Source organism: Ochotona princeps, chromosome 10, assembly GCF_030435755.1.
Source record: "Ochotona princeps isolate mOchPri1 chromosome 10, mOchPri1.hap1, whole genome shotgun sequence".
NCBI lineage: Eukaryota > Metazoa > Chordata > Mammalia > Lagomorpha > Ochotonidae > Ochotona > Ochotona princeps.
In genome coordinates, this window is record NC_080841.1 from 77770014 (window position 1) to 77795694 (window position 25681).

At 43.4% G+C, this 25681-nt stretch overlaps 1 protein-coding gene across 1 annotated transcript in view; it reads left to right on the forward strand.

Annotated features, from left to right (window-relative positions):
* The window catches only part of LOC131481335 (zinc finger protein 569-like), a 38143-nt gene extending 12669 nt beyond the window's left edge, over positions 1-25474 (forward strand). The window contains exons 2-6 of the mRNA XM_058669754.1: positions 1166-1223; positions 23927-24053; positions 24186-24278; positions 25233-25305; positions 25471-25474. Coding sequence (XP_058525737.1) covers positions 1188-1223; positions 23927-24053; positions 24186-24278; positions 25233-25305; positions 25471-25474 — 333 coding nt within the window. The 5' untranslated portion in view covers positions 1166-1187. The remainder of the gene's footprint in view (positions 1-1165; positions 1224-23926; positions 24054-24185; positions 24279-25232; positions 25306-25470) is intronic.
* Positions 25475-25681: the final 207 nt, after the last annotated feature.

A 25681-nucleotide genomic window follows, 5' to 3' on the forward strand; every position in this document is an offset into this window, starting at 1 on the left:
AATATAAAAAAAAAAAAACTACAATCAATGCCCAGCTTGCTTGCCTAGAGGCTAAAGTCTTCACATTGAACATGCCAGAATCCCATATGCATCAGTACTAATCCCAGCAGCCCCACTTCCCATCCAGCTCCCTGCTTGTGGCCTGAGAAAGCAGTCAAGTACAGCCCCAAGCATTGGGACACTGCACTCGTGTGGGAGATCAGGAAGAATTTCCTGGCTCCTGGATTTGTATCAGTGCATATCAGCCATTGCGGTCACTTTGAGATTTAATCATCGGGTGGAAGATATTAAAAAAAATATATATGATCAGACACCTAAGGTACGTGAGAACATTTTTACTAGTAATGAGTCAAAAAGGCTACTCTTTGGTGCTTGCATTGTGGTGTAGCGTGCTAGATCACTGCTGGTCATATGGCATAGAATATTGCAGTGCCCGGGAACAAAAAAATCCCAGAGCCCATGGAATTGTATCATAAAACTAAAAATAAAACGGAGAAGAAAAAAAAGGAGGTTGAATGCCCAAATATGTATAAAAATGTCTGTTGTAGCAGTGTCTTTGTGAAGTTCTTTTAATTGAATTTGAAATGTAATTTTTTATTACTCACCAAGATATACCCTCAAATCAACTTAAAATATGTTCTAGATACAGTATGTTTCTTTGCAATCATTTTCATAAATACTATGTATATTTGAAAGGTAAATTGCAGAGAGAAGAGAGATGTTCCATCAGCTGTTTGATTCACTCCCAAGATGTCAGGGCTCTGCCATGCTTGATCCAGCAACAGGAATCTATGTAGGTTTCCCAGAGGGTTCTTGGAGCCCACCCACTGTGTTCCAGGCATAATAGCAAGGTGAGGAACTTAGTCACTAGGCTGCAGTGCCAGTCCCAGTAACATTAGTTTTAAATAAATAGTAATTGTTTGCATTGACCTAATGATTACTTGACTTTAATCACTGCCAATTATTGGAATTATTGATTCTATTTCCAGGATGCCTTCTTGCCACTTGTAAGGCACTATTCTTGTCCAGGGAAGCTGACGGCTTTTATTTTCCAGCCACTGTGTCTGCCTCCAAGTTGACATTGCTTAGCACAGCAGGAACCACTGAAGAGGCTAGGAACCATCAACACCAATGCATAACTCCATGTCTCCACCTTCTCTTGTAGGTGTAGCCCTGCAGCCTGCTACATGCTTCCCAGGTGGGAGAACACCAACACACCTTCAGTAAGTTGTATGTTTACTTCTCAGCTTGCTTTACATTGTATTTGAGGAGTATGATGATAGTTTTTAAGCAAAAATGAAACAAAATGTGAGAGAAAGAAGGTAAAATTTTGATAACTAAACATTGGAACTGTCAAAGCTGATTGAAACTTCCTCCCTAGGTTTTCTGTTGTGTATATATATATAAAGATTTGTTTATTTTTTAAAAAGATTTATTTTTATTGCAAAGTCAGATATTCAGAGAGTAAGAGAGACAGAGAGGAAGATCTTCCATCCAATGATTCACTCCCTAAGCGACTGAAATGTCCTGTACTTGCCAAAATGAAGTCAGGAGCCCAAAAACTCTTCTGGGTCTCCCACATGGGTGCAGGTCCCAAGGCTTTGACTCGTCCTCGACTGCTTTCCCAGGCCACAAGCAGGGAGCTGGATGGGAAGTGGATCTGCCGGGATCAGAACTGGTTCCCATACAGAATCCTGACATGTTCAAAGTGGGAACATTAGCCACTAGGCTACTGCAAGTTGCCCTGTCTGAGATATATTGACAATAATCTGACAGCAGTATTAAAATGAATAAAACAGTGTAAGGGTGTGTCAGTGTGGTGGGGTGAATGCATGCAATTACAGTGCACCTCATTCTAGTCCTGGCCACTCCACCCTTTCAACCCAGCCTCCTACTGATGCCTCTGAGAAGCATCTGGTGTTGGTATAAGTCCTTGCATATGTCCCACCCACATGTGAGATACAAGAGGGAGACCTGGAGTCAGTCTGACACAGCCACAGCTAGTAAATCCATTCAGAAAAAAACATTGTACAAAATATCTGTTTTTCTGTCATTCATCCTGTCAAATAAATAGTGACATTGTAAAAGTAGTGTAAATATCTTTCCATCTAGGTTCAAGGATAGTTTTCCAGCAGTGGTATTTACATTATACAAAATACTAGATAACATCATTGCATATCAGGTATGGGATGAGTAGAAGGTTCATTGGGAAAAGCAACCTGACATTTGATTACCAGATTTACTTAAGCCATCCTTGATGCATGTTTTGAGATAACATGTTACACTGCTGCATGCAGTGCCAGCATTCCATATAAGGACCAGTTAAGTCCCTGATGTTCACTTTCTGATCTACTTCCCTGCTAATGTGCTTGGGAGATAGCAGAAAATGTCCCAGTTCCTTTTCTGCCTGCACCCCTGTGGAGCATCAGAATGGAGTTCAGGCTTCTGGTTTTGTCCTGGACCTTGCTGCCTCTTGTGGCCACATGGGGAGTAAACCAGTGGCGGGAAGATCTTTCTGTCTGGCTGGCTTTGACTGCTGCTTTGTAATTCTCACTTTTAAGTAAGTAAATTGTTTTGTGTTTTTTTTTTTTTTTTAGGAATTAAAAAAACACTGTACTTAATACTTTGTCAATTGAGGACTGTTTAATTTCTTTTTAAAATTATTTTTATTTTTGGTGATTTTTTTACATTGTTGTATAGACAGGTTGGTCAAGGGTACAGGGAGTTAGGTGAGATCACCATTTCCACGTTTCCTTTTTTGTTTTTCCTCCCTGTGTCTGGGGGAAAGGAGGAGATAAAGGGAGAAGCCACAGCCAGTCTCCCAACCATCCCATGATCCCTGATGTGGAGCATGCTCTGAGGTTTTGATAGTTCAACAGTTCTGAATTACTGCCGATCTCGCCATTCAAGCACAATGAAATCTGTGCAGAATCCACTGGTTGATATAGTCCATCTTAGAGTTTCCATTTGTCCACGTATTCACCTCCAGCACTTGTCTGGGGTAGTTGATTAGCTTGTTCTGTTCTTCGTGCTCTGTTATGGTACAAGTGTCCTCTGCATGCTCCAATGTATTACCATATCCTCTGTGTGCAGCTGAATATGCTGTTCACTGCTGCATCGAAGCCACTGAGGAGGCCTGGTTCTAACAAATACCCTCCATTGTCAGTCCCTGGAACCTGCAGTTCTCTTCATGGTTGGAGTTCTGAATCCAGTGATTCAGTTGGTTGGGGGGGGATCCCCAAAGAAACTTGATCTGATGTGATCCCAGATCTGATTCTTGTGTGTGCATGCCAATAGAGGGTCCAGCACATTCCATCACTCAAATCAGCTTAAGCACATGTTGGTGGTTCATATTGCTGGATCAGATCTGTCTCTAGCCCTCTTTTCTATACATACCAATGAGTGTTGCAGTCTATTAGAGAGGTGCTTACTATTTCCCTCATGGGCTCTCTCCCACCCTTGATCTTGCACTCTCCAGGAGTTTCTGCAGTTTAGCTTGGAAGAATTTGCCCCACCCCCTATGGAGGCATCATCTGCTAAGTGATACTGTGGCAAAGCCCATCCAACCCAACCCACACCCACTCTGGCTTATGCACATACCAGTAGATACAGTCTGCCCACCTTAGATTTTCCCTGTTCCATAAACATGCAGGCCAACAAATGTTAGCCCTGCCCGGACTGGTCTGCCCAAATACCAGCTCTCACATGCACCATTGGGAGTAGTGGCTCAGTGGGGGAGCTCCTTGCAGCCCCCTACTGGGTTTGCCTGCTTTCCCATGGGTCTCACTTGTGATGGTTATGTGCTATGGCCCAGTCTGGCATAGCATAGATCAGCTTGGCATTTGCCATTGAGTGCTGCAGCATGTCCTGGCCCAGCTTGCCCCCAGTTCAAGCTTGCATGGGTGGGAGCTACAGCCTAGGCAGTCCAACCAGCTGCCAGTCCCATCTCTAATGTGAATTTTGTGGCCAATTCAGCATGATCCACATACTATTTCTGGCTCTCAGATTTGCCAGTGGGTGATATGAACTGGCCCAGCCTGGTTTGCCCCAGACCTGAGCCAAAGGTATGCCCTTGGGTACCATAACCTGGCCTGCTCTAGGCTGTTCCCTGTCATGGTTCTTGCTCTCACCTGCAGGGACTGTGTCCCAACAGAGGAATTGTACAAGCTCTTCCATGAGAACTTATCCCAATGCCAGATCAGTGAGTCCATGGTGAGCACTACTTCGCCCATATCCTGTCTTAGCAGGAACAGTGTCTTTTCCTGATTGGCCCTCAATCGGCCATTCTGATTTTTTCTGTTGGCTATTACAGCCCAGCCCAGAATCGTCCACATCCAGTTCATACATAGCTCAACAGGGAGAGATGTAGCCTAGTCCATCCTACATTAAGCCTTGTTTTCACAAGCACCAGTGTGTGCTGGAGTGTAGCTCAGTGTGGCACACACCAGACCTAGTACACACTTGTGCAAAAGGGACTGCAGCCATGTCCAGACCAGATAACAGCCCCTACTCAGGCCCTCACATTTACCAGTAGGAACCACAACCTAGTCAGGGTATACCCTTAGCTCCCCAGCCAGGCCTGTTCCCAGCCATAAATCTTGCTTTTTTCAGTGGTTTTTCTGACCCAGCTTGGCATAGTCCCTCACCTGTCTTGGCCTTTGCTTTCAAATGCTGGAGCCTGGCCGGACCCAGCCTGCCCCAGTCCTAACTCTTACTGGTGGTTACTGTAACCTAGACCTGCTCAGTCTACACTTATCCTTGGCCTATGAAAACTGGTAGATGTGTCACCCTAGCCTGGAATGACCTGTGCTCCGGCCCGGTTTCTTCACTTGCTGGTGAGGTAAAATTTTTGGGCCCTGCCTGGTCTGCCCCCTTGCACAACCAACCCACACATTTGCCAGTAGGTGGAGCTAACTTGCCCACCTTGCTCAACCCCCAGGCCTGGATCATGTGCTCTCCAGCAGGAGCCATGACCCAGCAGGAGAGTTTCTCAAGTTCTCCCACTCTGCCCACTCTCATACTAGATCTCACTCTTGTCAGTGGGTGCTCAGTCCTTGCCTGGCATAGCCTGCTCCTCCATCTTGGCCTTGTGTGAGCTTATGAATGTTGCGGCCTGGCCTACTGTACTCCCTCTTTTAGGATGCATATGCTGGTGTTGCAGCCTAGACCTGCCCGGATTATTCTCGGTGTCTGTACCAGTGAGTGACGACAGGTTCTATGGTCACACCTAGCTCAACCCATCTCCCGCCCAGCTCTTGAGCTAACCAGTGGGACTTGCATTTCCACAGGTTTAGGCTCACATATCCCCCACAGAATCTACCCCTGAACCTGGTTCTCACACATGCTAATGTCATTGCCCTGCCTAATATGACCCATCCCTGTTCCGACATTCAGTCAGGCAGTGGGATCTAGCCTTGTCAGACAGATCCCCAGCTCTAACTTTTGCATGAATTAGCAAGTGATGGTCAGCAATATTCCTTACTAAGAATCCCTACTCAGGACTCCCATATGGGCTGGTGAATCAGTCTGACCCATACAGTGCTTCTAGTCTCTCCCCTCCAAACCACCATGTCTCAGTCCCCTCATTTTCCTGCAAGTGCAATTGCCCTGTCACTGGGTGTCCCTCAGGATTCAGTCTTTACCTACACGTACAGTGGCCTTATCCATGAATGTCCCTGGGTAACAATTCCACACCCAAAGACTCTAAAGCTCACCCTTGGGTGAAGCTAGCAGCTGAAGCCTGGTTCCAGTTGCTGCTTTGGCTACCCACAATCCCAGGATTCCTTCAGCACTTGGCATCAATGGCAGCTGCTAGTGCTCCAAGTACTGAGTGTGAGCTGACTCAGGCACCCCCAGCAGCCCCCATGCTGCTGGCAGCTCCATTAACACAGCCCGAGGTCCTTCCCACATATCTTAAAGAAAAAAAGAAAAACAAAAAGAAAGAAAAACAATATGCAACTATGCTGACACACTGGTATTATTAACACGTATTTGGCATTAACCAGGCCCAGGATGCCCACCAGCTCTTAGCTACTTTTCTCCCACCTGTGTAACACTTACCTAGGTACAATGCAAACTAGGCAGCTGCCTAGAGCTGGGGTGTTTAATATCTTCTAAATAGATTTTAATGTGAAGGGATGATTGTGATTTTTTAAAAAAATCTAGTGAATTTTGATCAACATGTGCTTGAATAGTATCACTGGGTACATGTAGTATTTAAATATATCTATAGGTGTCTTCCGTTCCAGTTGCCTTATCATTGTGAACTGTAGTCACCATGCGCTGGGAAGGAACACTGGATCTTGTTCCTTCTGTCTCTCTTTGCTACCTTTCTACCTCCTTCCTATCCCTGGTCTTCACTCTGACCAACCCGTAGCAATCACAATTCTAAGTTTGCAGCTATTTTTTAACAGTTATATATGATAACATGTTAGTTTTTTTTTTGTACATTTGCCTTATTTCATTCCACTACATCCATGTTCCTCTATTTGGTAACAACTAAGAATTTGTTGTTTTTAATGACTGAGTGCAGTCTCTTGGCATTCATTAGGTTTCACTATTAATAACATCAGGGGAACCAGTGAAATCTAGAATCACAACTAATTTACTATCTTTTTTAGTATACTAATTTAGTATATTTTTATTTCTGTGACTTTTACTTCCTTACCTTGTCCACTTTATTTGAGTGAATATTAACTTATATAACAATAAAAAGTAGTCATTCTATTTTGGTCATGTATCTTAGAGGAGATGCTTTTGGTTTTTTGGCCTTCAGTTGTATGATGGCTATAGGTTTGTTATCTGTAGATATTATTTTATTGAGGCCTATTTCTGTGTACCTCAACTGAGGTATATTTGGATATATTTATGTATTCATAGATTTCCTCAACTTACATATATGTTATTACAAAATAAATGTAGAAGTTCATTGAATGCATTCTATAAGGTGATTTCAACGATGCTTATCCTTCATTGTGTTTATGTGAAATATTTGGTTTGTTGATTTTCATTAATTGGCCCATTTTCTACATTCTCTAGTTAGGTGCACCTTGGCTAGTACATGTGAGCTTATTGTTGTGATGTTTCATTTTTACATGTGTTATAGGAATATATTTATTAAAGATTTTATTTATTGCAAAATCAGATATATAGAGAGGAGAGACTTAGAGGAAAATCTAAGGTCTGATGGTTTACTTCCCAAGTGGGGAAGCGTGGGCTGCTGGGGTTAGAACCAGTGACCACATGGGATCTCAGCTCTTGCAAGATGAGGACTTAAAGCCACAAAGCCAGTGCCCTGGACTCTATGATAAGAATTTTACATCTATTTTATCAGGTGTATTGGTCTATGACTTTAATGATATTAAGCTGGATTTCTGGACTATGAGCAATCATTACAGAAGAACAATTAAGTAAATATATACAGAACTAATTGTATAGCAATGGAATTTACATTTTTGCTGAGCAATTCCATCTTTCTTGTTTTATTATTTTTTAAGATTTATTCATTTTATTACAGTCAGATATACACAGAGGAGGAGAGACAGAGAGGAAGATCTTCCATCCGACGATTCACTCCCCAAGTGAGCCGCAATGGGCTGATGCGCGCAAATCCGAAGCCAGGAACCTGGAACCTCTTCTGGGTCTCCCATTCGGGTGCAGGGTCCCAATGCATTGGGCCGTCCTCTATTGCTTTCCCAGGCCACAAGCAGGGAGCTGGATGGGAAGTGGAGCTGCCAGGATTAGAACCGGGGCTCATATGGGATCCTGGTGCGTTCCAGGCAAGGACTTTAGCCAATAGGCCATGCCGCCAGGCCCCATCTTTTATTTTTAATCCTATTTTAAACAATAAGTCGTAGTTGAAGATCATTCTACTGCTAATTCAGTCTAGTTTAGGAATTCAAGTATTGTTAGGCTCAGCCTAGTTTTGGAATGCTTTTCGTCGTTTTAGTATTTTAATGTAATTCTAGAAAATTTGGTGTTAATTTGGTAGAATCTAGCAGTGAAGACACCTAGTGTTGACCGTTGCTTTGAAGAGATTTTTTCCTGATTCACTGCTAACTGACTGTTGGTTTTCTCAAGTTTTTTGATGTCTTTCAAATTGTTTGTAGGCTACTGCTAAGTATCCAGAAATTAAGCCTTTTTTCACTATTTATCTGTTTATAACTGCTGTTGACAGTCCCTAGTGATCCATTGCACAGCCTGTTCTTTTCCCTGTTTTGTTTTTTGTTTGTTTTGTTTTGTTTATTCTAGTAAAGACTTATTTTATCAGACCTGGTGCAGTGGCCTAGCAGCTAAAGTCCTCACCTTGAACATGCTGAGATCCCATATGGGCACTCATTCTAATCTTGTCAACCCCTCATTCAAAGCAGCTCCCTGACTGTGGCCTGAGAAAGCAGTCGAGGATGGCCCAAAGCTTGGGAAACCTGCACCCGTGTGGAGACCTAGAGGAATTTTTTGGTTCCTGGCTCCAATCGACGCAGCTCTAGCCATTGCTGTCACTTTGGAAATGAATCATCAGATGGAAGATCTTCCTCACTGTCTCTTCTCTCTGTATATCTGACTTTGCAATAAAAAAAGTAAAAAGGTCTTTAAAAAATCTTTTATTGATATACAAGGCAGAACTATAGAGAAAGAGGGAGAGTTAGAAAGATTTTCCTTCTATTTTATCCCTTTCCAAGTGACCATGGTAGTTAAAGCAGGACCAGATTGAAGCTTCTTCCCAGTTCTCCCAGATCAGTACAGGGAACCCAGCACTTGGGACATTCTCTGCATTCACACGGGCACTAGAAGGGAGCTGGATCAGAAATAAAGCAGCTGGGCCTGAATGATAACCCAGTGGGTAAAGTCCATGCTTTGCACATGTTGGGATTCTGTATCTGTGCTGGTTCTAATCCTGGCAGCCCCACTTCCCATCCTGCTCCCTGACTGTGGCATGGGAAAGCAGTGGAGGCTGGCGCAAACACATGGGGCCTTGCACGTGTGGGAGACCCGGAAGAAGCTCTGGGTTCCTGGCTTCAAATCTGCTCAGCTCTGGCCTTTGTGGCCACTTGGGGAGTGAATTAGCAGATGGAAGATCATCCTCTCTGCCTCGCCTGCTTTTTTTTTTTTTTTTTTTGTATATCATGCTTTCCAATAAAAGTAATGTTTATATAAAAAAAGAAAAAAATGCAGCAGCTCTTTCATCTCACAAGTAGTGACAGAACCCACTTTGTCCAGACAGCCCTGATCCACTCCTCTACTGTGATACCAATTGTAATATGTCCCTCTTCTTTTTGATGTTGTATACTTGAGCCTACTTTTTGATTAATCTAGTAAAAGGTTTATTGATTTTGTTTTCCTTTTAAGAACAGTGAATGTTTCCTTTATCTTCAGTATTGCTGAATACAGTTTTTATTCATTTCTTCATTAATCTGGATTTTGAGTTTCCTGTTTCTACTCCTAGACTTGGCTTCTTATTTTTCGGAGAGTTGGAGATCAGTGCTTAGGATGGTACTTGACATTTTAGTTGTTATTGTTCAGGTGTTGGCCATGTAAAGTGAAAACTTTTGATTTCTATATTTCTCTGATGATGGTCAGTTCTTTCTCGTTGGCAATAGGAAGTATAGTTAGAAATAAGAGTGTGCTTTGGTTGCCATAAAAATATGCTGCAGAATGTGTGTATTGAATTGCAGTTTTTAATTGCTTATGGTTCTTTCTTTAAATTTTATTTTGATGATGTTTACACATTTCAGAAGGGATCATGCATGCACATGTGGATACTGATTAAGCTAGGAAGGATCGAGAGTTAGGGGAAGGTGGATGAGACCATTGTTTCCAAATTTCCTTCTTTTTGTGTCTGGGGGATTGTGGAGAGAAGGAGAAAACCCACTCCCAGAATCCCTATAATAGAACCGTGGATGTAGAATGGCCATCTTATTTCCAGGTTCCCTGATGTGGAGCATGCTCTGAGGGTTCTGTTCAAGTGGTTTCCATAAGAAATCCTCCCACGGCCCATTGGTTGACATTCCAACTAGTTTCCATTCAGCCACATCTTTAGTGTCAACGCTTGCCTGGGGTAGTTGTCCAATCTTTTATACCCTCCTTCATCTGCACGCTCCAACAGACTGCCATATCCCCTATGTGCATCTGAGCATGTTCATTCAACAAATGAGGAGGCCCAGTTCTGATACATGAACTCCAAAGTTAATGCACAGTTTCCACATTTGTGTAAATTTTTGAAGTTCTGTGTCCATTGCATCAGTGGTCAGTATCCCTGAAGAAATTATGAGGTGGGGCCTGGCGGCGTGGCCTAGCGGCTAAAGTCCTCGCCTTGAAAGCCCCGGAATCCCATATGGGCCCCGGTTCTAATCCCGGCAGCTCCACTTCCCATCCAGCTCCCTGCTTGTGGCCTGGGAAAGCAGTTGAGGACGGCCCAATGCTTTGGGACCCTGCACCCACGTGGGAGACCCGGAAGAGGTTCCTGGTTCCCGGCATTGGATCGGTAGGCATCGGCCCATTGCAGCTCACTTGGGAAGTGAATCATCGGATGGAAGATCTTCCTCTCTGTCTCTCTCCTCCTCTGTGTATATCTGGCTGTAATAAAATGAATAAATCTTTTAAAAAAAAAGAAACTATGAGGTGATCATAGACTTTTGTTTGTACTTAACAGTACGGGGTCAGCTCAGTCTGTCACCCACATCAGCCTATGCACACACAGGTGGTTGCAGTTGCTGGATAAGTTTTGTCTCCAGTCCCATCTCTTATGCAAACCAGTGAATGCTGTGGTGGAGCCCAACCGTGCCCATCCCACATTCAGCTCTCATGTACACCAGTTGGGAACTGCATCCCAATCAAAGTGACACCCTATGACCCGTACTAGGTCTGCCCCCACCATGGTTCCTTTGCTTGTTTTGATCAGCAGACTGCTGTTTGCTGCAGCCTGGACCAGTGTGTCCTATTCCCAATCCCAGTCTTCATGAGTGTCAGAGGGTTCCATGGTCATGTGTAGCTCAGCTCTTTACAACACTCACCTCTTGTGCCAGCCTTCAGAAATTGCAGTTCCACAGGTTGAGCCCTTATATTCCCCACAGTATATATCCCCAGACCTAGTTCTTATGCATGCCTGTGGGTATCATGGCCCAGCTTATCATTATCTGCCCCTTCTATGAAACTCTTTGGCAGTAATGTAATCTCTCCCTGCCAGACAGGCCCCCAGCCCTACCTTAAGGGTGCACTGGTGGGTGGTGGTAGTTCGTGTTAACCAGTCCAGTTCAGGTCTCTCATTTGGGAATGTGTACTCATCTGACACAGAAATTTCCTCAGTTATAGCTTCCAAACCAGTAGGCGTTAGCTCCCTCACTTACCTCCAAATTAAGTGGCTTTTGTCAGTAGAAGTCCTTTAGAAGTCATTCCTCACCTGCAACATACTGCTACAGTGGTTCTGCCTCCCACACATCCCCCTTACCCCTTCTCCTGAGCTATCCACCATTCCTGCTCCTGGAATCAAGCATCCCAGCCTAGCTGCTTGAATGCAGCTTCAGACATCTGGGCCTTGGCTGAGAGTGTAAACATGACCTTGGACGCACTATCAGCTCTTGACTGGTGGTGGGAGGTGCATAGCCCAGCCTGGCTACTTAAAGGCAGCTTGAACCATTCTGGCCTGGGCTAAGTGCCAAACTGGATCTTGGACCACACTGGCCAACTTTGGCTGAGGTGAGGGGCACAGCATGGTTTGGTTGGTTAAAGGCAGCTTGAACCATCCTGGCCTTGGCGTGTACACAAACAGAACCCTAGCCCCACTCACCGCTTTTGTCTGGCTGGTAGAAGGACAGAACACTGCCTGGCTGCTTGAAGGCAGCTTGAGCCATCTTTCCCTGGATTGTTTCCATGAAGGACATTGCAATGGATATAAAGTGGTACATCATTGTGGTTGCCATTTTCATTCACTTAATGATCAGTCATGCTGAAAATCTTTTTGTGCTAATTAATTAACCTTTTGCTTATCTTCTTTGAAGAAATATTTTTAGTTCTTTTTCAATTTTGGTATCTGTTTTTATTGCTTTTGAGTCTCAGGGATTTTCCTGCCAACATGCCCGAAACCACCAAGGGGATGCGGTATCAGTGTTCTTGGGCTGCAAGAACCACCGGGGATAGTCTGAGGGAGCATGTCCATTTATTGTAAAGTGAGCACTACTCATATGCACTAGGAAAGAGGATGGCAGAAGGGCAGTCCCAGACAGCCCTCCCTCACAACAATGACACTGTAATTGACTAGAAGGTGTGTCTATTTGGAACCTCCAGTCAAGTCACAGGTCAAGTACTGCACACTTGCCTCTAAGCCATGCCTCAGGTCATAGGCAGGTAGGCTGTTAGTCATGTCCACCAGGTAGCATTTGAGTTGACAGTCATACGTATACTGTAATACATGCTTATTTAATTTGTGACTGATGCACAAATTAAATGAAGATTGTCCTGTAACTACCATGCGTTGACCTTAATGACCATTTCAGTGTTGCAACTATGTTTACTATTGGTGTAAAAATTCTTTTTTGTTATTTTATTTGTTTAAAGATTTATTTATTTTATTACAAAGTCAGATATACAGAGAGGAGGAGAGACAGAGAGGAAGATCTTCCGTCCGATGATTCACTCCCCAAGTGAGCCACAATGGCTGGCTAGAGCTGCGCCAATCTGAAGCCAGGAACCTGCAACCTCTTCCAGGTCTCCCACATGGGTGCAGGATCCCAATACATTGGGCCATCCTTGACTGCTTTCCAAGGCCACAAGCAGGGAGCTGGATGGGAAGTGGAGCTGCTGGGATTAGAACTCACACTCCTATGGGATCCCGCGGCGTTCAAGGCGAGGACCTTATCCACTAGGCTACGCTGCTGGGCCCCATTGTAAAAATTCCAAAACCCAGCCCTGTGACTTTCGGCTTCCTTTTGCTGCCTCCCAATGCCACAAGCAGGGAGCTAGATGGGAAATGAACAATGAGGATATGAACCAGTTCCATGGGAAGAAGAAATAGAAAACTTGGAAACAATGATCACATCAACTTTTCCCCAGCCCTTGAACATTCCCACTCTGATCACATATGTAAACATCATCCTCAGCAAACATAGAAAATTCACATATATGTGTATAGTTTTTGAAAGGCAGATATACAGAAAGAAGGGATACAAAGATTCTCCATCTGCTCTCACTCTGAAAGAGTTACAATGGAAGGAGCTGGGCTGATGAGATGTGTGGAGTTTTTTCTTTACCTAGCACACAGGTTCAGGGTCCCAAGGCATTGGCATGTCCTTTACCACATTCCCACGCTACAGGCAGGGTGCTGGCTAGGAAGCAGGTTATCCAGGACACACACTGGCACCTCTATGGCATCCCGGTGCATGTAATGTGAGGGCTTTCACCCGTAGGCTATTGTGCCAGGCTGCTTTGAAATTTCTCTCTCTCTGGTTTTCAAATAAATAAATCTTTCAAAAACAGGGAAACAAAAAATCCCAAATCTAAGTAGAAATCATATTTCATTAGGAAATATTGGGTTTTTTGTTTTTGTTTTTTTCTAGAGAGATTGTACTGGTATTATGAGCTTTATGGATTATTAGGGTTTCTCTACCACTCTTTTTTTTAAAGTTTTCTTTTTATTACAAAGTCAGAAATACAGAGAGGAGAAGAAACAGTGAGGAAGATCTTCCATCCAATGATTCATTCCCAAAGTGTCAGCAATGGTTGGGGCTGCACCAATACAATGCAAGGAACCAGCAGATTCTTCCAAGGCTCCCACATGGGTCCAGCTTTCCAAAGCTTTGGGCTATGCTCAACTGCTTTCTCAGGCCACAGGCAGGGAGCTGGAAGGGAAGTGGAGCTGTGCTGATTTGAACTGGTGCCCATAGGGGTTCCTGGTGCTATCAAGGCAAGAACTTTAGCCAGTAGGCCACCATTCTGGGCCCTCTGTATCAGTAGTAATATTTTGTCAAATAACAGAAAACAGGAAGTTCCATGTGTTATTCAAATTGGCAACTTTTATATTTCAAGTTCCATGTGACCTCATCAACAAAAACATCCTCTGTTTGGAAAAGAACTGCTCAAAGAACCTCAGTAGGTAGTTCTCAAAATGTAACCATTTGGGAAATGTAAATCAAAACCACGATGAGATATCTCAACCCTGTCAGAATGGCTGTTATTATTTGGAAGAAAGGGTAACAAATACTGGTGAGGAAGTAAAAAATAAGAACATTTATACAATGTTGATGGAGTTATAGATTAAATCAGCACGTGAAAATAGCATAAAATTTCATAAATGTTTAAAGATAAGATTGCTGGGCCCAGTGTGGTAGCCTAGCAGGTAAACTGCTTTGAATGTGCTGGGATCCCATATGGACACTGGTTCTAATCCCAGCTTCCCTGCTTCACATCCAGCTATCTGCCTGTGGCCTGGGAAAGCAATTCAGGATTGTGCATAACCTTGGGACCTTGCACCTGCATAGGTGACCCTTAAGAGCTCCTGGCTCCTGTCTTCGGATTGGCGCAGCACCAGAGGTTGAGGCAACTTGGGCAGTAAATCATCAGATGGAATAACTTCCTCTCTGTTGCTCTTTGTCTCAATATCTGACTTTGCAGTAAAAACAAAAAAATCTTTTTTAAAAAGCTTAAAATTTTAAAAGAGCTTAAATAAAATTTAAAGGATTAAATTTAAATAAGATTACTGTAATTTTCAGCAATCTCACTACTAATTGTATTTTCTGAAAGTTATGAACACATTCTGTAAAGAGATACCATCTTTTTTATAACCGCACTATTCATAACACACAAGATATTGAATGAATTGAGGTGTCCATCATTAGATAATTGAATAAGTAAAATGTAGTATCTGTGTACAATGAGCATTTACTCACCTGCAGAAACAAAATTCTATGTATTATATCAAAATGAGTGTAACTAGAGGCCAAGATGTTGAGTGAAATATTCTAAATGCAAATATACAGATATGAAATTCTGTTATGTAGAGTAGCAAAAAAAATCACAAGCAACAACAAAAGGGGGGAACAATGGTATATACGAGTAGTGCTGCAAGCATGATTTGTCACTTTTGATTTATATCTTTGTCAAATAGCGAATGGTGATATTCTCCTGTAGTTTTAATGATCTGTGTCTGTAAATTTTATGATTGAAACATATCTATTCATTTCATTATATTTATAGCACTTTCCAATTACATTGATCTCGTATTGTTTTAATCACTTAATGAAAAATTAAGATCTTGAGTACAATGTGAGTTTAAAACATGTTATTTCAAATGTGTAAGAGAATAAGAAGATAGGGGAGTCAAGATGGCTGACAAAGTTAGACTGAAGTGACCGAGGGTCCTAAAAGTTAGGGACAGGAGCAGCCTAAAGTGAGCCTCAGGGGAAAGATCCACGGGGAACACTGTGGGAAATCCCACAGTGCCGCCAGGACTGAGAAAGGTGGCACATAGCACTGAAACAGACACGAATGACTAAGATCAGCAACCTAAGAAGGACAAGGAGGGCGCCACGGGCTGCAGAGACTCAAACAAAATCTGGTGAGAGAAATTCAGGAGTGAACCTCGGTGAGATGTTGACACAGGGAAGTGTCCGCCCTTGGCAGGAGGTGAGGGGCAGGCAGATCTTGGGAACAAAATGCAGTGAAGGGTGCCTGAACTGATCTTGGGAACAAAATGTCGTGAAGAATACCTGAACTGAGCAATTCATGACAGGCTTGGATTTGAGCAGACGAGCTACAGAAGGTGACTAGGCACAGAAACATAGAGCCTGGGGGCGAACCTGGGAACTGGAAGTCCCCAGCACTGGATGGCGCCAATCTCAGGCCACAAGAAGCCCACAGAAGGGAGATTCAATAGCTACTGTAAATATCGCGCTGTTTTAAAGAGCCCACAATACTGCAGACTGAAGAAGTAGGGGGAGGGGAACCCAGGCACCACAAAGAAGGAACAATAATCTAAGTCAGCAAGACCTCAGGTCAGCAACTAGGTGCAAGCAGAGGTCAAGGATTAGAAACCACCAATGTCAGATCACATAGATATGGGGCGAGGCCACAGGAAAAGAAATGAGTCAGAGGAAGGAGCCAGTGCAAACCCAAAAATGTCACCAAAAGCTAGAACCATCCTGAAGAACAGGAAGTTAACAGGAATCACTGTCCTGGACCTCTGGACATACTATAGCGTGGGTGTTATCAAAACAGCCTTGTACTGGCTCAAAGAGAGAGAGGAGGATCAATGGAGCAGATCAGAAACAACAGAAGGGAACCTACGCAGATACAGCCAAATAATCTTTGACAAAAAAGATGACAATCCAAGCAAATGGGAAGTTTTCTTCAGTAAATGCTGTTGGGACAACTGGCTAATAGCCTGCAGAAACCAGAAGATAGACTTACATCTCTCACCATACACTAAGATCAAAACTAAATGGATAAAGGATCTAAATCTACACACAGAAACCTTCAAACTTTGGAAGAAAATGCAGAAAACACCCTGCAAAACACCCTGACTTCCTAACAAGGACACCAAAAGCAATAGCAATCAAGACCAAAATAAACAAATGGGACTTCATCAAACTAAGCAGCTTCTGCACAGCAAGAGAAACAATCAACAAAGTAAAAAAGGAACCCACAGAATGGGAGAAGATATTTGCACACTACATAGCTGATAGGGGGCTAATCTCCAGAATATATAAAGATCTTCAGAACAACCAAAACACCAAAACAAACAAACCACTCAAGAAATGGGCACAGGAAATGGGCAGACATTTCACAAAGGAACAAATCCTAATGGCAAACAAACATGAAAAAATGCTCAAGTTCCCTGGCAATAAGGGAAATCCAAATTAACACATCAATGAGGTACTACCGAATGCCAGTAAGGATGGCTCACATACAAAAAACCAACAACAACACTTACTGGCGAGGATGTGGGGAAAAGGGAACCCTACTCCACTGCTGGTGGGACTGCAGGCTTGTACAGCCTTATGGAAATCAGTATGGAGAACACTCAAAGAACTCAAAATCTGCATACCATATGGTCCATCAATAGCAGTTCTAGGAATATATCCAAAACACCCGTTCCACGAGAAACCAACATGCATGCCTATGTTCATAGCAGCACAATTAATAATTGTAAAACCTTGGAAGCAACCGAAATGCCCATCAACAGAAGACTGGATAAGAAAGCTATGGTTCATTTACTCCATGGAATACTATTTAGCTATTAAAAAAAATCCGAAATGCAGTTTTTGTGGCCAAATTGCCCCAACTGGAAACCATCATGCTAAGGGAAACGAGTCAATCCCAAAATGTTAGATACCACATGTCTGCCTTAATTTAAGATGAAATTTTGTCAATCTGAAAAATGGTACCTGTAAACTGTAATATTATTCCAACCCCAAACACCCTGTATCTCATGCAATAAGATATTGTGATGAACCAGTGAATGTACAATCAATGTGAGGCAGACTTCTTATAATCTACATCAAAGAATTGTAAAACCTAATAACTTTTAAGACCTTGAGATACTCAGAAAAGGGGTGGGAGAACAGAGAAATCTTCCATCTCCTTAGAAGGTGTGAGTAACACGTGAAGTACAACCTTTCGGTAACAGAACAGGTAACTCATAGACTACAGATTCGAATCAGTATTAGACAGTAGTAAAACCACAAAGGCATATGGGGGGAGGGGATATCAAGAGCAATTCGTACAACCTCTTAACAGTAGGTCATAGGCACAGAGCAGGAGAAGACACCAGAGTGGAGCAGATGGACAGGAGGAGGCTTGTATCCCAACTCTGAAGACTCTCAGATCATCACCAAGGACTATCAGCACAGGCACCAAGGACTACATCCCAACTGCCAAAGAGACAACAGGGAACTAGAGTGCCTTTGGAGACCGAGAACTCTGAGGTCACCCAGTCTCATTTGGATCTGCACATGGAATGGAAGAAGCCCAAATCCATCCTCACAGGATCCAAGGTCATCGGAACAACGGCCAGGATCCCTTAGCGGTCTTCAGAAACAGAAGAACAGTAAAGTTACTTCAGGACTATGGAGAGCAGCTTTCTCTGGTCCTTACTTAGTTCCAACTTTGGATCCCCATCTTCTCTTCCATTGACCATCAGGGTCGCTCTGGAGCCCCCCACCCCAAGACACACACACCCCAAGACACACACACCTCAAGACTCACACACACACACACACACACACACACACACACACACACACTGGAATAGTTAGACAACAACAAGGAAATCTCAGAACGAGACAGTAAATGGTCTGCATGGAATCCTACAAGCCTTACTAGGTAGGACACAAAAATTAGTTAATCCTCAGTAAAGTATTGAAGATTTCTCTGTACACCCTTCCGAAAACTGTTCTGCACTTCAACTGTTGACATATGCCTTGTTAGAGTTATAAGCAGTTTAGACTATCCTAAAATCTGCCAAGTTCAGCAAAATTATGCTTCAACACTATAAACTGCTAAATACTAAAATGTAAACAGACATGACACACCTGAATAGTACCCTTTGCAAATTTAAGGTGTATAGCAACCAGTTCTGTATATAAACTAGAATTGAAATGTCAGTGAAGTAGTCACAAGCTGTGGTTGAGAACTTGCATTTTTATTTAACATATTGGTTACTCAACATCATGTGAATTAACTCCATAATGTTATAAATTGTTGTTGACGTTGTGTTGGGGCTTTTATTTGATCGGAATGATATTCTGCCAGCTCTACCTTCAGACCATAGATGGTCTCCCCAAGAAACCATTGAATTTATCTGGACAATAAGGTTTTGTACTCTAATGCTTGGTATGTGTATGCTAAAACAGAATCTTGACTTAATTTGAACTGCAATACTGCAACAAGGTGGAGGAATCCACATGGTGAGGGGCGGTATACAGGGAGGTGTTGGGGGAATCCTAGAGCCTACGAAGCTGTGTCACATAATGCAGCATAATTTGAAAAAAAAAGAACTTGAATTTTCTCTGAATAGAAAACTGTTGAATTCAGAAAAAAGTAAAACTGTGGTAGGATACCCCCCCCCCCAAAAAAAAGCATGACAGGGAAAAAGGGAAGATTGAAAATAAGTATCATTCTGTTAAAATTATATACATCTTCTACATTAGCCCCAATTTTATGTTAAATTGGTAAATAAGTAACTGGAAGAAAAGAAAAACCCAGATAACTGCTTAACGCTAAAGCACTTCCAAACCATAAAAAAAGGATTAGGCTTGTTACAGCATGGCATTTGTCTTATATGTATATTTTCTGTTCAGCTGGCAGGCTGTGACTGGCTGATATCAACTAATTGTCAGAAGATAGTTATTAGACTATCATTTGTTTCCCTCCTAAGCTCTAATTTACTATGTAAAAATTTTTTTGAAATTTGAAATTTATTTTATTGTATAGTTGTTGACAATCTTTACATAGTTAATTATGGTTAACCAAAAAAAAAGGTTCAGGGGTATAGGGAAGTGGGTAATACCATTATGTCCATATTGTTTCCATCGTGTATCTGAGGTAAAGGGGAAATTGAGGGAGAAGCCCCACCCGGTTTCCCACCCACCCCAAGTCCCACATGTGGGGCATACTCTGAGATACTTCCTCAAGTGTTTTTAATAGTTCTCCAGTTATGAATTGCTGCCAGTTTCACTCGATGAGGTCGACCACTGATTGATATGGTCCATCATAAAGTCTCCATTTGCCCAGTATTTCACTGTCAGCATATAGCTGAGATGAATGATTGTCCTGTTCTGTCTTCTGTCTTTTCTTGGTTAGAGTTCTGAGTCCAGCAGTTCGATTGGGGAGATCTCCAAAGCTACTTTGAGGTATTCCCAGACCTGATTCTTTTATGTTCTAGCAAGCACAGGGCCCGGCACAGTCCATCACCCTGATCAGCTGGCGGTTTCAATTGCTGGGTTGTTTCTGTTTTCAGTCCCGAGTTGCACTGGAACCAATGAGTGTTGCAGTCCAGTCCGGTTCTGCCCAGCACATGCTCGGCCCTTCAACCAGTGGGAGCTGCAGCTTAGTCAGGGTGACCCATAATAACCCCACCAGGCCTGCCCCCTACCCTAGCTTGCCAGTATGTGTAGCAGTAGACCAGTCTGTCCCCCATCCCATTTGGCTCTTATACATATCAGTGGGTATTAAAGCCTAATTCAATCTAACCAACTCAACCATCCAGGCCTCACGAATGTTGTTGAGTGCATCTCTTTCTAGCCATCCCAGCCCCCATCCTAGTTTTCATGCACTCCCATGGGATTAGTAACCCAAGAGGGGGGAACCCAATTTTTTCCACCCGGGTCTCTCTCAATCCCAGTTGATGCACTCTTCGGGTGGTTCTGTGGTTTGACTTGACAGAATTAGTCCCCAGTGCTAGCTTCTGCCATCTGATGCTGTGCCTAAGCCCTAACAACCCTCACCCACTGTAATTTATGCTTGCACCAGTAGGAACAATCAGCCCAGCTGGCTTTTCCCTGATCTCTAAGCCACATGAGGCGCACAGGTGTTGTAGCCCTGCTTAGTCTGGTCTGTCCCCATCCCAGCCCACACTCTCCAGTGGGAGTAGCTGTCCAGCGAGGGGACCAGCCCCTTAATCCCCCCACCAGCTCTGCCCCTCCCTTCCTGGATCTCACATATGCTGGTTGGGTGCTGCAGTCAAATCCAGTACAGGCAACCATGCCCTGGCATTCCATAATGTGTACTGCTTTTGTCGTGACTAAACCCGGCTCAACCCACACTCTGTTCTGGTGTTCGGATTTGCCAGTGGGTGACATGAACTGATTCAGCCTGGTCTGCCCCTGACCCATGCTGAATGTGTGCCAGTGGGAAACTTTCCATGGCCTATTCTGGGCTGTTTCCTATCATGCTTCTTGTGCTTACCTGCAGGGACTGTGTCCTGCCAGAGGAGTTGCCCAGACTCCTCCATCAGATCCCCTCCCAATGCCAGATTTTGTGCATACCAGGGGGTCCTTGAGCCAACCCTACTCAGTTCACCTCCTGTCCTAGCAGGAACAGTGGCTTTTCCTGGCTGGCTTTCACCCCATTCTGGTTCTTGTTGTTGGATGTTTCAGCCCAGCCATGGCTCGTCCATACCCACATACAGCTCACACATGGCTCAGTACGGGATTGAGACCCAGCCTAGTCAGTCCCACATCTACCCTGGTTCTCCAAGACACCAGATGGTGTTGGTGTCTGAACTGGCCTGGTGCATCCAATCCCAGGCCACACTAGTGCCTTGGGTGACTACAACTGTTTCCTAGGTAGAACGCAGCCCCATTCCAGCACACGCGCGCCTTGGTGGGAACTTCAACCCAGTTAGGGTGTCCTCTTACCTCCTAAATTGGGCCTGTTCCTAGCCGTAAATCACGCACCTGCCCATGGTTGCTCTGAGGACCAGTAGGTGCAAGAGCCTAGCTCGGTATGACCTGTGCTCCATGCTGGTTTCTAGTTTTGCTTGTAGACTAAGGTTTGCTCAGTCCTGCCCAGTACATTCCTTTCCATTACCGATTTACACATTTTGGAGCTACTATGCCCTGCTTGTTTGATCCCCAAATCTGTACCACGTGTTCACCAGCGAGAGCTATGACTCGCCAAAGGAGTTTCCCAAGTTCTTCTACTTGATCCGCTCCCAGACCCAGTTTACTTACGTGCCATTGGGTTTTAGGCCAGTGCCCAGCATAATCTGGCCTTCCATTTGGCCTTGTATGAGCTGGTGAATGTTGCAGGCCGGCCCACCCCACACCCTATTTGGGATGCACATTTGTGGGCTGCTGCCTTGCCCAGTCCAGACTGTTGCACGTCCCTTTACCTGGGATTGATGGCAGGCTCCTTGGTCACACCTAGCTTAGTCCATAACCACCCAAACTTTTAGGTTTACCAGTGGGGCTAAACTTTCTACAGGGTGTGGCCTACACATCCTGCACAGAATCCACCCCAGGATAAGGTTCTAGAGTGCTAGTTGATATTATGGCCCTGCCTAATGTGACCAGTCTCCTGAACCATCATCATGTCAGGCAAAACAATATCCTGCTAGAGAAGCCTGAGCTTATCTTTTGCATGATAGGTGTTCACAGCTCAGCATTGTTAAGTGATTAGAAGTTCTTCAAAGGAAGAGTTACTGGCATTGGGAATTTTTAGGATTGATTCAGATCCCAGAAACAGTGGGGTCAGCCTGGAGCTACCAAAGCAGCAATTCAGACAACCAATACCCCAGAACTCCCCGGCCGGGTGGCCAGCAGGCACAGCCTGGCGCTAAATGGCACACTTGCTGTCCGGGCCCAGCTCACCATGAGCACATGGTGACTGGGATGGGGATCCAAGCAAGACGCTCCCTACTGCAGCCCCCAGCAGCCTCCCGGCTGCTGAAGTTTAAACCCACAGGCCCAAGGTTGCGCCCCAACCCAATCCTGTCCACCACCCAATGAGAGCGGTGGGTGGGCCCCGGATCCACCCAGTCCCAGAGACCCCCCCCCCGGCGTTCTCACCTGAAAGGAAGTACTCCCTGAATCCAGGTGGGCCCAGGCCCAGCTCACCATGAGCACATGGAGGGCTGGGATCGGGATCCGAGCAAGACGCTCCCTCCTGCAGCCCCCAGCAGCCTCCCGGCTGCTGAAGTTTAAACCCACAGGTCCAACATTGCGTCCCAACCCAATCCCATCCACCGCCCAATGAGGGCTGTGGGTGGGCCCTGGACCCACCCGGTCCCAGAGACCCTGCCCTCGGTGTTTGCACCTGAAAGGAAGTATTCCCTCGAATCCAGGTGGACCCAGGCCCAGCTCACCATGAGCACATGGTGGCTGGGATCGGGATCCGAGCAAGGTGCTCCCTCCTGCAGTCCCCACTATGTAGAAATTAAAACCTCAGTTTAATTATGTTATTCCATAAGAAGTAAATAAAAAACAAAGTAGAAATTTTAATATGCACTTACACAAAAGTGAAAAAATATATATAGTGTTTTATATATTTATACACTGGAAATACCTGTGTATGTATTCCACGTATTTTTGACTTTTGACTATGTACATATATGATAAGCAGTATTTATATATATGATCATATATTTTTTCTAATTTCAGTATAAGCTGTAGGAAATATTTACTCATTGAAAGTCCAGTTTAAATTTTTTTTCAGTACTTCATTATTTTCATTTGAAATGAGAAAATTGAATTTTATTATCACTATAATATTTTTCAGTATCAGTATGTTTGAGGAAATCATTAGTAAGCTACTGAAAAAACTCATTATCCTTTGCAATATTAAGCATTTATCTTAATTATCTAATCTAGCATGTTATTTAGCACATGTGTATCTGAAGATTGCACAATGAACTCATTTTATGCTCATTATAGAAAACAATCTGATACAGGATAATAATGGAATTGTAGCTTCATAATTGCAAACATAATACAGGAGAAAATGTTTTATTTTGTTTTTACCTTATATTGCCATATAGATTGTAAATTCAGCTGCATTCCTAGAAGATGCAAATTGAACACACACAGAAGAATTGAACTCAGTTTAGTATTATAGTTGCTGAGTTAATATTTTGGCTCAGTGTCAATATGATTATTTATGTTAATTTAGTTGAAAAACAGAGTGGCAATAATGGACAGAGTGATATCTTCCACTTGGAGAGCTATTCCAGCAATACCTTCCACAGTTCATTACAATGAATCTAATGATCTAGAAACTTTAGAGAAAACAACCTTTAATAGAATAAGGAATATTCTGTTGTAGTATAGGAATTGCAAAAGTAATATAGCACAAGATATTTTCATTTAACTCTTACTCTGTGATGCTGTATAAATTGTAAATTGAACTGTGTCCATAGAAGTTGCAAATTAAAAATACAAAGAATGCACTATCAGTGTTTCTTTTTAATGATCCAGAGCTGAGGAGAAATGTGCTGTTACAGGTGTTGGTGTCCTTTGAAGATGTGGCTGTGGACTTTACCCAGGAAGAATGGCAGACAATGGACAATACTCAGCGGGCCCTGTATAGGGAGGTGATGCTTGAGACCTATAACAATCTGCTGTCCTTGGGTGAGTGAAGTTCTGTCATGCCTAAGCAGAACACTTCTGTATATTTTGCTAATGAAGGAAGAGTTTATAAAGTGTAGTAGTTGATAGGACTAGTGGTGATTTCGGAAAATCTGCATCATTCTCCATGAACAGGGTACTCCATGACAAAGCCTGATGTGATCTTCAAGTTGGAGCAAGAATCAGTACCATGGACAGTGGAGAACTCTGTCAAGCAGAGACTTCCAGGTAGGTCAGCATGTAATGGAGATGGGAATTGATACGTAGCTCAGTAAATGTTGAATGGAATTATATTTGATTTTTACTTTGAGTTTCTTGCAGAAGGACAGCTGGTGAGACATAGGCATTCTATAGTTTCCTTGTATAGGTTTATTCTAGCAATTTGCCAGCCTGTTACCATAAATCTGGAATTATATATGAGTCTTTTCACTATCCCAAACACTTGAATCACAACAGCCACCCCCCAAGATACATTTTCAGGAAGTTGTTTTTGAAGCAGAGTAGACAGGAAAAGACGAACTATAGCTAAAATAGGATGTAAGATACCCCAAGCCTTATTTTGAATTTTCATACCATCTTTTCTGTCATATCCCACTTTAAGGGAAATACATAATCTCAACTAATTTAAATTTTTATTTAAAAAATGGTTATTATGTTAAGGCATTAATAGATGAGATGTAATGCCTATTTAATAATGCTCATAAATGTCCACATTTCACTAATATTAAAATGTGCTTTATCGGGCCTGGCGGCGTGGCCTAGCACCTTAAGTCCTCGCCTTGAACTCACCCTGGGATCCCATATGGGCGCCGGTTCTAATCCCGGCTGCCCACTTCCCATCCAGCTCCCTGCTTGTGGCCTGGGAAAGCAGTCGAGGACAGCCCAGAGCACTGGGACCCTGCACCCACATAGGAGACCTGGAAGATGTTCCAGGTTCTCTGCTTCGGATTGGCATAGCACTGGACGTTGCGGCTCTATTGGGGAGTGAATCATTGGGTGTAAGATCTTCTTCTCTGTCTCTCCTCCTCTCTGTATATCTGACTTTGTAATAAAAATAAGTAAATGTTTTTAAAAATGTGCTGTATCTGGAATGGCAACAAATCTCATTGAGTTCACGTGAGCAATTGAAAAGAAATATTTAGATGTGATTCATAGATATGGTTACTCTTTTCCTCATTTCAGATCCCCATGGAAAGAATGAGCTGTTTGGAGCTAATCGGAAAGGTCAAGAAATAATCTTCAGGCAAGTTTTAATCACAAAAATTATAGAATAACTGAAAAGAGAGCTGCATTGCCACAAAGATGCTTAGCATTAGCTCTGGCCATAACTAAAACACGATAAAAGAGAAATTTTGCAAAAATGAAATTTGAAAAATAGGATTTCATTCTTTCTCCAGTTTTTTTTTTTTTTCATTTGCAGGTAGAAGTTGTATTTGCAAAGTGACCAGGTGAATGTAGAAAGCAGAGGGAATCAAATAGCATTTCTTGGGAGAGAGCCCGATGATGGTGTGCCTCTTGAATGGAGACAGCAGAATTTTTCAGAAGGGTCTTAGATTTTTAAGTGTCTCCTGAGGATTCCTTGTCTGGACAGGAGCCTGTGGGTAAGACACTTCCCATTGTATTGGTTGTCT